The sequence below is a fragment of the Equus asinus genome, chromosome 23 (genome assembly GCF_041296235.1).
Source record: "Equus asinus isolate D_3611 breed Donkey chromosome 23, EquAss-T2T_v2, whole genome shotgun sequence".
Lineage (NCBI taxonomy): Eukaryota > Metazoa > Chordata > Mammalia > Perissodactyla > Equidae > Equus > Equus asinus.
In genome coordinates this window covers 51426303-51440702 of record NC_091812.1, presented here as the reverse complement: position 1 = coordinate 51440702, position 14400 = coordinate 51426303, and the positions used below count along the sequence as shown (strand labels likewise).

The following is a 14400-nucleotide window of genomic DNA, read 5'->3' as shown; positions in this document are numbered from 1 at the left end:
TCTCCATGGATTATTCATTCAACTCAAAAAATAAAGAAATTCATTCATGTAGTGTAAATGCCTACATGTCCGATCCCCTTCCTGTATCACTATCATTGCTATAATCAATATTAGAAGCTACCATTATTATGTACTGGGTGCTATGAACACAATACCATCGTACGAGGAGCAAAGTACCATCTGAATGTAGATCAGATCAAAAGAGCATCCCCTCCCAGTATTGTTGACCTGGGTTATTGGGCCATTGCCCCAGTGGGTGAAAGAACTGATGAGAGAAGGAGAAATGGTTCTACCTTTTATTATGGTCCTACACACACATATTCATTCAACAAAAGTGTGTACCTACTGTGTATCAGACTCTACCGTAGGTATTTTCAATAAACTATATTGTGGAATCTTAGGGGGGAAAAATATATATATATTCTATTATGTTATATTATACATACATAAAATATTATTATATTATAGCCATAAGTAGAAAGAAACCCAGGTACAAAGAAGTTAACTAACTCATGCCAGGTCACTTCCTAGAGAAGGTGGAAATCTGAAAACATCATTTCTAAAAGCATTTGGAATAGAATACTGTGGTAACATCCAGTATAAATTAGCATGTCTTCAAGAGCCCCCCTGAAAAGGACAGAAAAAAAATCCTCTCCCATTAGCCTGACCTATAAATAATCCAGCCTGGTGGAGAGCCATGTCTTGTCAAGGACTGGCCAGGAAAGGACCCCTTCATGTAAGGACTCCCAACGTTAGAAGTTCCCTAGTAAGGAGGCATGTAAAGGTGTGACTCACTTAAAGCAGTATTTAGGTTTCTCTACTCAGGGTGCGATTGCAGAGCATCTGCTCTGTGCAAAGGCCTGGCTTCCTGGAAACCCACACCCAAATAGCTGGAATGTGTTCCGTTTTCTCTTGGCTCACATCACACTGACATTTCTAAGATGTGTGTGTTCACATGCACTTGCTCACTCGCTCTATTTCCGTTGCTCTGCTGTTTAGCCCAATGCTTTTGCTTGGCTTGGGAAGAAAATCAGGGAGACAGACAGACACGGTTTTCTAAGTCCCTTCAGCAGGCCTAGTGTGGTGTGGCCCAGAGTAGAGGGGGCTGATTGACTGATGAGAGGATGTCAGCCCACACTCCCTGAAGCAATCAGGAAAACGTGCAGGAATGGGAGGAAGATGCCAATAACTCAAGGCCCTGGGCACTCAGGGTTGGGTGGAACTCAGAGCAAGGGCTGGCAAAGTGCTCATCTTCTCTGTGATCTGAGCTGAAAGATGGAGGACGCTGTTAGAGAAGATCAAAGCTCTCAGCCAGCAACTCCTGGACAACAAACAGGACTGCACCATGGCAATAGTTACCTGGATCGCAAAAGCTGCCCTGACTGATGCTATAATACCGAGGGGTATAAAGCAAACAAATGCACCAGACGTGATGCTCTCCTCTGCGATACTGTTGACTGGCTATTCACTGTGCGGAGCACCTTGAGAGCCAGCCCCTGCAGCCGGGGCTAAAGTAGCCAACGGGACTTTCCCCCATTGCACCCCCAAGTGACACCCCCTGGATGGATTCTTTTTCTGAGTATAGTGTTGCTCTCCCAAGCAGAAATGATACTCTCAGGTGGAACATTTGGTTGTTTTTAGATTTCCTCAGCAAATATTTATTGAACACCTATTATATGCCAAGTGTCAAGCTTGTGTCCTGAAACAGATATAAAGACACAGAAATCACAATTCCTATCTGTCATGAGCTCTGAATGTAGTAGAGGAAACAAAGCATGCCCACACATAACTGCAGAGCAAGATGGCACAGCTGGATTAGTGAAAGGAGCCAGACTCGAACCCAAGCCTCCTGACTCCAGAGCATTCTCTTTAGACCACATTCACTGCAGTGGTTTTTCCCACACAACTCAGGAGCTCTGCAACCTTGGGAAAGTCACTTCTCAACTCTGGACCTCATTTTTCCTCCTCTCTGAAATACAGGGTTGGAAGAGCGATAGACTCCTTGCCAGCCATGACACTCTGTGATTAAGGAAAGCATAAAGAGATAACCATCAATACGGTATTGCAAATTTAAGTTGGCCATACATCCCAGTTTGCCCAGGATAGGCCCAGTTTATTCTCAAAGCTTACTGGTTTGGAGGATGAATTATATGGTTGTCCTTTGCATATATGAAATGCCAAATGAAAGAAACCGTGTTGGTTGATACAAAAGCCAGTAAGTGGCTTCTTGATCGTGCTGAGCACAGAAGAATTTTATTAGGTTTGATCTTGTATTGGTTATCTTTTGCTGTGTAACACAACACCCCAAAACTTAGTGGCTTGAAACAACAAGCATTTTTTCAGCCCATAATTCTATGAATTGGCCATTTGGGCTGGGCTCAGCTGGACAGTTCTGCTGCTCACCTATATGGCTGGGGGCCTGTTGGCATGGGGGCATCTCAGCTGGAACAGCTTGTCTCTGCTCCACACGGTCTCTTATCCTTGAGCAGGCTAGCCTGAGCTTAGTCACACGAGGGCCAAGCTCCAAGAGCAGCAAGAATGGAAGCCACAAAGCCCTACGGGGATCTGGTTTGGAATCTTCCACCACATTCTATTGGTCGAAGCAAGTTAGAAGGCCAGCCCAGATTCAAAGGGTGGAGAAATAGACCTCACCCCTCAATGGGAGGAATTGCAGTGTTCTGGCCACTTTTGCAGTCTACCCCAGTCATGTACTATCACAAGGGCCTCTTGAAAAAATATCCAGGGAGAGGAGAGAGAGAGGAAAAATTATTAATTAATAGACAGTTGCTACTCCTTAGGGCCTGGTGGCAGCCCTGCCTCATCAGTAGTTTTTGAATTACCTGTGGAGATCAACCTCCCAAACCTTGACAATAATTACAAGAAAAACATGATTTTTAAAAAGGTATACATCTAGTTTCGGAGTAAATAGTACTCCCACTTGCTTTTATTTCCACCTCATTTATATGCAAATTATATGACAGTGTTTGTTGGATGATGCATACTTCCAGCTCAGATAATTAATGTGGGCTTCACTTTTATAGTTTTCTTAAATTAATGGCTTTGTTTTAAAAGTAAAAGAACTAAAATGTAAACCTTAATGAGGAACATGTCTTTGATGAAAATTGAAAATAATCAAGGAAATAAAGATCCAAAAAGTTATTTTCTCTCATGGCCTAGGATGAGTGTTCTTACAAAACAGGATTACATCTAATGAGATATCAGAATGTGCCCCATTAGAGCTAGGAAGGTCCCTGAGAACTCAGCAAGGTTTTCGCAATTTATGTCATGCACTGATTCCTTCACCAAGTATTTACTGTGTCTACTATGTACCAAGCACACTTCTAGCAAGGAGGAAGTGATTGCAACTCAGAGAGGTTTAGCGACTTGTCCAAGCACGCCCAGGTAGTAAGAGGCAAGCCCAAGACTCTAGGTTAGGTCTCCAAAGTCATTCACCTCCCTGAGTTTCAGTTTCCTCATCTCTTAAAAAAATCAAAATGACGGCAGGCCCAGTGGCGCAGCGGTTAAGTTCACATGTTCCCCTTCTCTGCAGCCCAGGGTTCACAGGTTCGGATCCCGGGTGCGGACATGGCACTGCTTGTCAAAAAACCATGCTGTGGTAGGTGTCCCATATATAAAGTGGAGGAAGATGGGCTTGGATGTTAGCTCAGGGCCAGTCTTCCTCAGCAAAAAGAGGAGGATTGGCAGTAGTTAGCTCAGGGCTAATCTTCCTCAAAAACAAAAAAAAATAAAAATGAGAATTGTATTGTCTAATAACAACTCCCATTATTATCGGAACACCTAGGATGTGCCAGGCACTCTACTAGATACTTTATGTTCATGAAATCCTCAGAACAACTATATATTGTTATTCTCCCCATCTTACAGATGAAGAAACTGAGGCTTCAAGAGAGTAGATAATTTCTCACATCACACATTGGTCATTGGTGAGCAGGGATTTCAATACCGATCATGTTAATCCAGAGACAACCCTTTTCATCTTTAAATAGGATTGTTTGGGAGACCTTTATTAAATGTGTATGCCCCAGAGCCTTGCAAAGAGTGGGCGCTCAGTGAGTATTTTTTGGATTTAAATCAGTAAGGATATGGCCAATTTGTGCAACCAGCTAACGTCCAGCAACATTTTTCAAGCCCAGAAAATATCACTCTGATGTACTAAAAGCTTCTAATGAGAACATTAGCTGTCAATTATACAAGTAAACCGTTACATTGGGAACAAAATGGCCGGCACGTGGACCCAATTTGTTTTTTGCTAATTAGTATGAGGCTCATCCCAGCAGATGTTGGGATGTGCCACCGTTGCTAACCATAAAGCAACATGTCAGACCTTGGCTTCAAGGGCTATTTCCTTCCTTCCAATGAGACTGGTAACTAAATAACTGTACAGATGCTGCTGGATAGTGATGTCTGGAATGAGACCATAGAGTCCAAATAAGGGGAACAGTCCAGAAAAAATGAAAGAAGAAGGAATTACCTGGGCTGTGAGATCGGAAATGGTGAGGTAGTTTGAGAGTTGGGGAACACTTAACCAAACTGCTGACAGATGAAGAGTTGATGCTTCCAAAGCAGAAACAACATGGGAGGTTGGGTGAGGCAGATGGCCATACATGCTAGTCTATATTTCCCTGATGTTCTTTACATTTTTTGACATTCAGAGCACAGGCTAATATGATGATGATGATGATCATTGTGTCTATAGCTGGGTATATTTTGAGCATTATTGGCCCTGTTTTTCTTTAGGAAACAGTCATTATATCCTAGATATTAGGAACACATGCTGCATAGTTAGGCAGACCTAGATGTGAATTTCATCTCTAGTTCAACATCTCTGTCCTCTGGGTACAGAGTAGGTGCCCAGTCTTTACCTACCCTTAGTTTATGATGAAGACCTGAAAATTCACAAGAAGAAATTATTTTTAACCTTTTCTCTCATTGAGCCCCTAATACACCATTAGGTACATTTAGATGTCCACTAATTTCTAATTGATTGAGACTCAATTAAGATTCTAATTGATTAATTTCTCTTGATTACGACTCATGAGCCTCAAATTTTGAATTAGAATGGTCTTTACTAATGTGTTGATTGGAACTTAGTTCCTTTAAATCCTTCGTCTAATTCCTTACTTTCTACCTTTTGACTGGGAGTGTTCTGTGGTTCAGGGATGATATTTTTCAGACGAGAAATATGTTCAAATGACTTGATTCTGACTTGTGACGTTATATCAATGAATGGACCTACAAAGGTACAAAACGTAAAATAATAATTACATACTTAGTAAATGAGCTAACCTGGAAAGTGAGCAATCCATGAAATGAGGACTCTCCCAGGATATCCAGCATATGTGCCATTCCATAAAGTAGGGAGACAGCACTCCATTCCCCTCGCAGGATGCTCAGAATCAGTCTAACAGACTGGTTGCTGCTCAATCACGTGTGGCCCCATACGACAAGAGGTGCCCTTCCGTTCCCTGTGACAGAGCATGGCCATAGGAGATGAAACCCTCATCTCTTTTAGGATCCTGAAGCAGTAACTTGTGACCAGAGGAAAAGAATGGGGATTCCACTCAGCAAAATGCCTTGCCTGGGAAAACTTGATTCTCAGCACTGGCCATTCCACGGGTCAGGGAATCTGGTCTCCAGAATCCAGCTGAACTTCTAGCTTTAAAGGAATTTGCTTTCAGAAGTGAATGTCTCAATCTCCACTTTGAAAAATTGATTACTTTTTTTTTCCATAACCCACTAAAGTGCTCAGGTCCCCAGAAGGGGTCTGAGTCTTTGGCCAAAATATTTTCCATCTAAGAAAGGGAAGGGGTGGGAGGAAGCATTTGAAAATAAGATTATGGCTGCTCACTACAGCCTGCTGCCTCCCCCAGTTTAATCAAGCCCAGTGGTCTTCCACTGCTAACCCCAGTTAACAAATGGCCCCAAAAAAGCAGCAATCATTAAAAGAAAATGGTTGTTGTGAAATTTAACAGAACTATGAGAATGATAATGAAAACATATATTGAAAACTTGAAATTAGCAAAGAGACCATAAGCCTGGTTGGGAGCGATAGAGACTGTGTTCATCATTATAGATATTCAAAAGATTACTGTGTACAAGTTTATCTTTTCCTTTTAATGAAGCTCTCAAAAGCCACGGCGAGAAGTGTTCTAGGTGACTGCCCAAGGTCAGCCCTTCAGACAATTGAGATAGTTTTCCTCCAAATCAACTCCAGGATTCATTTCTCTGGACGAAATTGGATGGCATTATCAAAGCAAAACATGAGATTGTTTCTCAAAGTGGAAAGCTTAGAAATAAAAAGTGTTTGGCAATAATAGGTGAGAGGCTCTCTGAGAACATTCTGCTATCTGAGCATGTTTTAAAGGATCCCGATTTTGCAAAAAAGGCATCAACAGAACACCACTACAGTCCAGTGCAAGCCTTCATTTCCCCGAAGTGGGGTCAGGTAAGAAGCACTGTATTTTGAGCATCTAATTCTGACTGATATTCAAAGGAAACTTTAAAAGTGCTCACACTGTAAGCCTGCAGTTGCGCAAAATCCAGCGCTAGAGGCAGAATTGGACATAGTATAGTTAAGGGTGGAGAACAAGAGAGAAAACATTTCCAGGAGCATCTACACTGCCACCCCAGTGGAGAGCAGTGAGATGGGGCATCTCTGCCTGCGTTACTCCAATTAACGTGGAGTTCATGGACTGGCCATCATCAGGGATCTATAGAAACCATGGCGATGGCTTCTTCTATGCGGCTTTTCCTGATAACTCATGGGACTGTAAGGTGAACCAATCTATTTTTGAAACTATTGGTCCTTCCTGTTTCTTGTTAAATGTAATTAATACCACAGGTTTTCTGGCATATGGAGTATTAGGATACATGGGTTGAAGCAACAGAAACTGATTCTGATGAACTTGAGCAGAAGGAAGAAAAGAGAGCAAGAGAGGGAGGGAGGATATGGAGTGCTTACAGGTTTGAAGGCTGAGAAACCAGGCCTTCAAAAGGGCAGGGGCAGAGGGCATCTGAACAGCCAGCAGCAGGAACAGACAGTTCTCTTCAAGTGACTTACATCTCAGGAACTACCTTTACGATGATTTGACTCCCAACCACTTTCATGTTCCCAAGAGAAAATCTTCCTGTCCCAGCTTGACCAGGGGCGGGTAAGGCCTTTTGATTGCTAATCCTACCACGGTCACAGGCAGCGTGGGAGGAGTAGCCACACTGGTGGCTTCAGCTTTGGGCTATCAGGTCCACCTCCTTTGATATCACTGACACTCTGGCCTCTTCCTGGTTCTCTTTCAGTCATCAAGGAAGTTTTTTCCCATCACATTCTTCGGCTCCATCACCTGGATTGCAGTATTCTCTTACTTGATGGTCTGGTGGGCACACCAGGTAAGATCTTGAAAGTGACACCATCTGCCTGGTTTTTCTCATGGTTGCCAAGCAGGTAATCAATGCGTTTGCTTTCTGAGACTATCACAACAGTATTGCGGCTGACAAGACAAGTTACGTATACCAGCACTAACGGAATTTACTCCACTTAACTTTCCCTTGTCTCCTGGCCTTTCCTTGTAGCATGGAATCAGGTGGGCATAGCCCCGAACAGCCCTGTGGAGGAAGGCAAGCACTGCTTCTTGCCCTCTACAGCCAGAAACCAGGCCAACCCGGGCCTGGGAGGAATGTCAAGGTTCTGCCTGCCTCCATGGCATTTACTTTCTCTTGGGCAGCCACTCACCTCATGTTCTCACCAGCCTTTCAAATGGGACTTAGGAAAACACCTGGAGACAAAATGGTCTCTTCCTTGAGCACCAGTTTATAAAAATGATGATATATTTCACTTGTACCACATTTAACTTAATACCGATCATAATGCCCATCACAAGAATAAACTCTCAGGAATTGTTTGTTGTAACACATGAATGAAAGAATGAGGTGCAAAGATTTTATGTTCTCAAAGAGAATAGTGGTAACCGTTATTGGTTGAATGTGTACCATGTGCCAGGCAATTCACATCCCTTTGTGCTTATAATCTTGACAATAATCCTGCACATAGGAACAAACCCAATGAGGGAGGGACTGTTGCTGTCCACAGTTTACAGATAAAGGAGCTAAGCTCAGAGCTAATAAGAAAATTGCCCATTATACCTCAATTAAAAAAAAAGAAAGAAAAAAGAAAATTGTCTAAGATCATCTAAGTAATAAACAGCAGAGCTGAGATTCTAACCCAGAACTCTGGAACTCCAAAATTCATGCTTTTAATCTCTATTATAAACTACATAAATTCCAAACTGCCCACTCATATCCTTTGTTTAATATAATCTTAAAATTACTACACTTCTTAACATAAATAAAATATAGTGATTTTAAATAAGGAAATACATGCCAAAAACTTATGTGAGTAGATGTCTCAAAAAGTGTTGCTGGAATAATTAGATTTCTGTATGCCAAAATAAATGAACTTAGACCTTTACCTCACAGTGTACTCAAAAATTAACTCAAAGTGGATCATAGTTCTAAGTGGAAGAGCTAAAACTACCAAATGTCTAGAAGAAAACATAAAAAATCTACATGACCATGGATTAGGCAAAGAGTTCTATGATATAACAGCAAAGCATGATCCATAAAAGAAAAAAATGGATTAATTAGACTTCATCAAAATTAAAACTTTTGCTCTTCAAAACACCATTAAAAAAATGAAAAGATAAACCACAGACTGAGAGAAAATATTTGCAAATCATCTATATCTGATAGAGTGCTTGTATCCAGGGTATATAAAAAGTTCTTAAAGCTCTATAAGAGAAGGTAAGCATCTACAAGCATCTTATTGTTTAAGATGGACAACAGATTTGAATAGATGTTTCACCAAAGAAAACATGCAAATGGCTAATAAGCACAAGAAAAGATGTTCAACATCATTATTCATCAGATAAGTTCAAATCAAAACCACAATGAGATACCACTTCACACTCACTAGGATGGATATAAAAAGACAGACAACAAGTACATAATTGTGTATTTTTAGTTGTGGGTTCTTCTAGTTGTGGCATGTGGGACGCCACCTCAACATGGCTTGATGAGTGGTGCCATGTCCGCACCCAGGATCCTAACCGTTGAAACCCTGGGCCGCCAAAGCAGAGCACGCAAACTTAACCACTTGGCCACGAGGCAGGTCCCTCATGTTTATTTTTAAACAATTTTATTGAGATATAATTCACATACCACAAAATTCACCCATTTAAAGTATTAATTCAATGGCTTTTAGTGTATTTACAGAGTTGTGCAACCATCACTGTAATTTAAATTGAACTTTTTCATCATCCTAAGAAGAAACTCCATCCCCATTAGCAGTCACTCCCCATTTCTCTCCAAACTCCCCAATCCTAAGGAACCATTACTTATGTTCTGTCTCTATAGATTTGCCTATTTTTCACATTTCATGTCAGTACCTCATTTCTTTTTATTGTGGAATAATATTTCATTGTGTGGATATACCACATTTTGTTTATCTACTCATCAGTTGATGGACATTTGAGTTGTTTCTACTTTTTGGCAATTATGAATAGCGCTGTGTGAGCATTTGTGTATAAATTTTTTCGTAGATGTTTTAATTTCTCTTGAGTATATAGGTAGTGGAATCACTGGATCATGTGATAACTCTATGCTTAACATTTTGTGGATCTGCCAAACTGTTGCGAGAAAAAGAAAAACTAAAATCTTTAAAAATAATAATAAATAAATAAAAATAAACATGAGATACCACTTCACATCCATGAGGACGGCTATAATGAAAACACACACGTGTTGATGAGGATGTGGAGAAACAGGACTGATTATGTTTATCAGAACTCGCAGAACTATACACTTTTAAAAGATGAATTTTACTTAATGTAAAATTATACTTTACTGTATGTAAATTACACCTTAATTTAAAAAAAGAAAGAATATATGGCATCACTAAAAAAATCCACTGGAAATGCCAGCTAATATAACCAGCATTATTCATACAAGTTACTTCATATCATTCCTATTATAGTTATTTTACTGACGTTTGACTTCAGATTTCTCTTCCTGGATATTTCCAAAAATTGTTGACCCCTTGAAGAAGTTCTGTTTGCCTCAAAGTCACTATTTTCCACATGCATTGAGACACATTTGCCACCAGCACCTGACAGAAATCATTGTAGAAGGCGGGCTGCTTCTCAGCCTCCAGATTTCCGGGCTAAAAGGACTGTTTGCCATTTATAACATATAAAGACTTTTCCTAATAATTATTTTTATTCTTTCTAGTACTGATACAGAAAAAAAGGTGGCAGGTTTTTTTCACTTGCTGGGATATTTTGTTTTCTAGATGGTTCTCTTTAGCCATCCTAGAAAACATCATACTACAGTCTTCCATCTTTTTCTTTCCTTTTTATTGATTATCTTAATTCCACAATCTTGTTTCCTTTTCATTCCCTTGCGGAAAATACAAACACAATGCTGGGAATAATAATAATTACAAAAAGGCCCAGAAATATAAAGTGCAGAAAGAGAAGCCTTAGTTTCCAATAATGGATGAGAAATCTCTCTTTCTTCTCTCCTATAGAAATGGTTTTCTCTCAAAACATCCAGACAGCTGATCAAAATAGCAGACTCTGTTCTAAGAAGCCCAGCTCTAGTTCTGTTATTTGTACTTTTGAACAATAAAAGCTGTAAAGATTACAGGTGCACCATTTAGTGCTCTACTATCTTGTTGTGCACAGTTTTCCCAATAATAAATGCTATTTGATACAATTATTTAGCTATTTTTGGCCAAAAATAAACACCTTCACATAAAATGCTTTATGCATATTTCCCTTAGTTTTTGTTATTTTTTTATTGTTTTTGTATCATGAATCTTTATCTTAGTAAATTTCTTGGGTGATGAAAACCTATGATTAAAATCTATCCTGCATCTAATATGAAAACTTAATTCTAAGAGTCGGATACAAGTTGTGTCTCATTTCGCCAATACGGCATTTTTGCAATTCCTCCTTAGACCAAAGCAAGGAACTGCATCGTGGCATAGCAGCCGCAGCACTGGAGCTGGATCCTGAGTGGCCCCATCATTTACATCTTTTAGAAAACAAGGGAATTCCCCCTAAAAGACTGCTGACGTCCTTTCTAGCTCTAAACTGCTCTGATGCTCCTCAATTTGGTCAGAGCACTGTCCCAGCCATGCACCCATCATCTTGCCTCTGACTCACCAAAAGTCACCCTCAGTGAAATGCACTCAAAATGAGCTTATGAGACTAGTTCTCGTTCAGTGCAAGTGTTTCTAGAGCCACACACGTCCATCAGCGGTTTGATGTACAATGAAAATTCTTCATTATTCCCGTGATTTCCCACATTGTGGACTGACCCTACTAAACCAGCTTCTGTCCCCGCTGCCAGAGCCCTGAGGGTGGCACTCTGATAGGTTGGAGAGGGAAAGGATTAATGTCTGAGTTATCAGAGCTGATGGTTAGTGAACATTTATTTTATGCCTGACACTGTGCTATTTGCTTTATATGCATCGTCACACATCATCATCGCAACAACTCTGAGGGTGGATATTATTATCCCCGTTCTACAGATGAGAAAAACCAAGACTCAGGGAAGTTGGCTACCATGCTGTAGAAGTGGCAGGCTAGGATTTGCACCAGGGCTCTCTGTATCCCAAGCCAACACTCTTAACCACACCGCAATCCTGCCCCTCTTCAATTTCTGCATTCTTCTGTCTATATGTCATTCAAACTCCAAATATAAATGGTTTTCGAAATAGTCAATGCTTTAGAACTCCCCCTAAGAATTAAATTATTGAGAATGTATTACATAGATTGGACCTTATTGAGGGTGACAGTCATTTAGTTAGCATCTTCACAGTCTTTGAAAATGTTTCACTCCAAATCTAACCAAAAAAATAAGTCATCAAGGATGCTATTTCATCAAGGAGAATCAGCAAAAACATGCTAGTAAAATCACCTAACTATGCAGATTGATTGATTGATTCAGCAAATAGTATCGAGAGCCTATGATATCCCAGGCTGTGTTCTCTATACTAGGGAGACCATAGTCATCAAGACGATGATCCTGCTCACATGCATCTTACTTTGTGATGAGCAGCAGTGAATGCACGTCCCACAAGGACGGAGTAAACTAGCTCAGCTTGCCAGGCTCTAGAGCAGCCATGACCATCAAAATAAAAATAGCTCCCAGCTATGCTTTTAAGCTAGTGGGAACCAAGCTTTTACTTATAAATCAAAAAAGGGGATTTAGAAATGAGTTTTTCTATTCCCTAAAAACCTTTATTCTGACATGCTACTTTGACCCTTTAAATTTTTTCAAAAAATGATGATGTCACCAGGTAGGCTGTTAGAAACCAAATTGAAAGCGTTATCTTAAAGGTTTCCAGAATTGCAGTTCACCAACTCCAGAAAATACGTAAAGCTTTTTAAAATCCCAAGGAGACAAAAAAGTTGCCCAAGAGAATGCAGGAGCTTCCATCTGAGACTAGACCAACTGTCCAAAATATAATTCATCAGTCTTAAAAGGCAAAGACCCAAAGAAAATATAATAACTGCCCCCCATCACTTTTCAATAATGATGTACTATTTTTGAGGGGCTTTTCCACAAATTATAATTTAGTCCTCACAACCACCTTATAAAGTAGGTATTATCATTCTCACGTTAAGGATAAGAAAGCGAGGATTGAAGACATTGTACAATCAGTTCAGTTAGCAATAGGTCAAGTACTTAATAAATGGCAGAGCCAGACCTTGGACCTCTGATTCCCTCACTGTTGCTTCCTCATGGCTGCCTTGCTGACTCACAGTCCCGTAGTACTAAACCAAAACACCCAAAAACAAGTTTTCTGTGGAATTGGGAGAGTCTTAAAAGTGTTTCAGTGGGTTACAGACACTAGGAGATGTCAAGAAAAAATGGGGACACTGGGAGTCAGTCCTTAACCTTTGACTGTTAATTCAAGGGCAAATCTGCCACAGGATTTGGTACCATTGTCAGGCACTGGCCCCTGGAGCCAATGACCAGTTGGCTTTTATAACTCTCATCTTCTGCTTCCCTTGTTCAGTCTTAGTAAACACCAAACAGAGACTGCACTCAAGCCCTCTGTAGCACGTTATTTTTTAATTATCTGTTTAATCCTCATGTGAGCATTCCTGATCTCTTGAGTCTGAGTATCATCAAAGTATGAACTCCTCGATGGCAATGGTTGTGGTTTATCCCTCTTTATCATGTCAGCCTCAGCACAGCACACATAGTAACTCATTAAAGAGAGCTACGTTGAAACATTTGTGGTTTTGCGACTTCAAACACTCACATGTTTATCCCTGTCATCACTTTTAGGTTGGTGAGACAATTGGCATCAGTGAAGAGATCATGGGTCTGACCATCTTGGCTGCTGGGACCTCCATCCCTGATCTTATCACCAGTGTCATAGTGGCCCGGAAGGGGCTCGGGGACATGGCCGTGTCCAGCTCTGTTGGAAGCAACATTTTTGACATCACCGTAGGGTGAGTAGAGATAGTTCTACAAAGGGGCACACCAACTCATTACTGTCTATGTCTTCTTAGACACTGTGAAGACAAGACCAGGGTCTCTGAGCCCAAAGCTAACCCATACCAATAGAAAATAAAGACTTGGAGTACTATTCAGTTTCACCAGCCCCATTTTTCATTTTCAGAGAACTTAATGAAGTGAGTTATGCCTAGACAGGCAAAAACACATACCTGCATCCAGAGGGGACGTTGTAAGAAGTACTTTAAGAGAATTTCACTTATATAATGGCATTGGCTACAAGTTTTGATTATTCAATGTTCAGGTGTGATGGAGATGCTCCAGTAGCTTCACTATATTTTTTCCATATTCTAATTCTACTTAAAGTCCCCATTAGCCTCCAGTGAGATTTGGATTGTAAAACAGACAGCGACAAACATAGGTCCAGTGAAAATATCTCATCTCTTTCCTTGGAAAATGCTGGCAGATTTGGCATTATCATTTGTTTATCTGTGCTGGTGAAGACAGTCTAGGTTTTGGAAAGTCGGAAGATAGGATCTGTTCTTATGGTTGTGCAAACTGCTGTTCTCAATATGAATAATCTCTAAAGTGGATCAGGTTGAGGAGGGATGCTGTTATCGCTACCATTTAACTTGTCAAAAGTAAAAGTAGTCTGATCAATAACCCTGACTGGCAGCCCCCCGAGACAGAAAGACGTGGGATGTTACCATGCTCCCAGAAGAACTGGGCTCTTGACACTTGAATTTGGAAACTCACTAAAATGGATCTACTTTCTCATGTTCATGAGAAATCTTGAATATTGTTCTCTCTTATACCTTTTTGTTACCTATATTTTTTTCATTCAGTGTCTACCAT

General features: G+C 40.5%; 1 protein-coding gene across 4 annotated transcripts in view; it reads left to right on the top strand.

Moving 5' to 3' along the window:
- SLC24A2 (solute carrier family 24 member 2) overlaps positions 1–14400 on the top strand; it is a 237299-nt gene that overhangs the window by 218331 nt on the left and 4568 nt on the right. For all 4 annotated transcript variants that reach the window (XM_044756777.2, XM_070495604.1, XM_070495605.1 and 1 more), the window contains 2 exons: positions 7315–7404; positions 13375–13541. In XM_044756777.2, coding sequence (XP_044612712.1) covers positions 7315–7404; positions 13375–13541 — 257 coding nt within the window. The remainder of the gene's footprint in view (positions 1–7314; positions 7405–13374; positions 13542–14400) is intronic.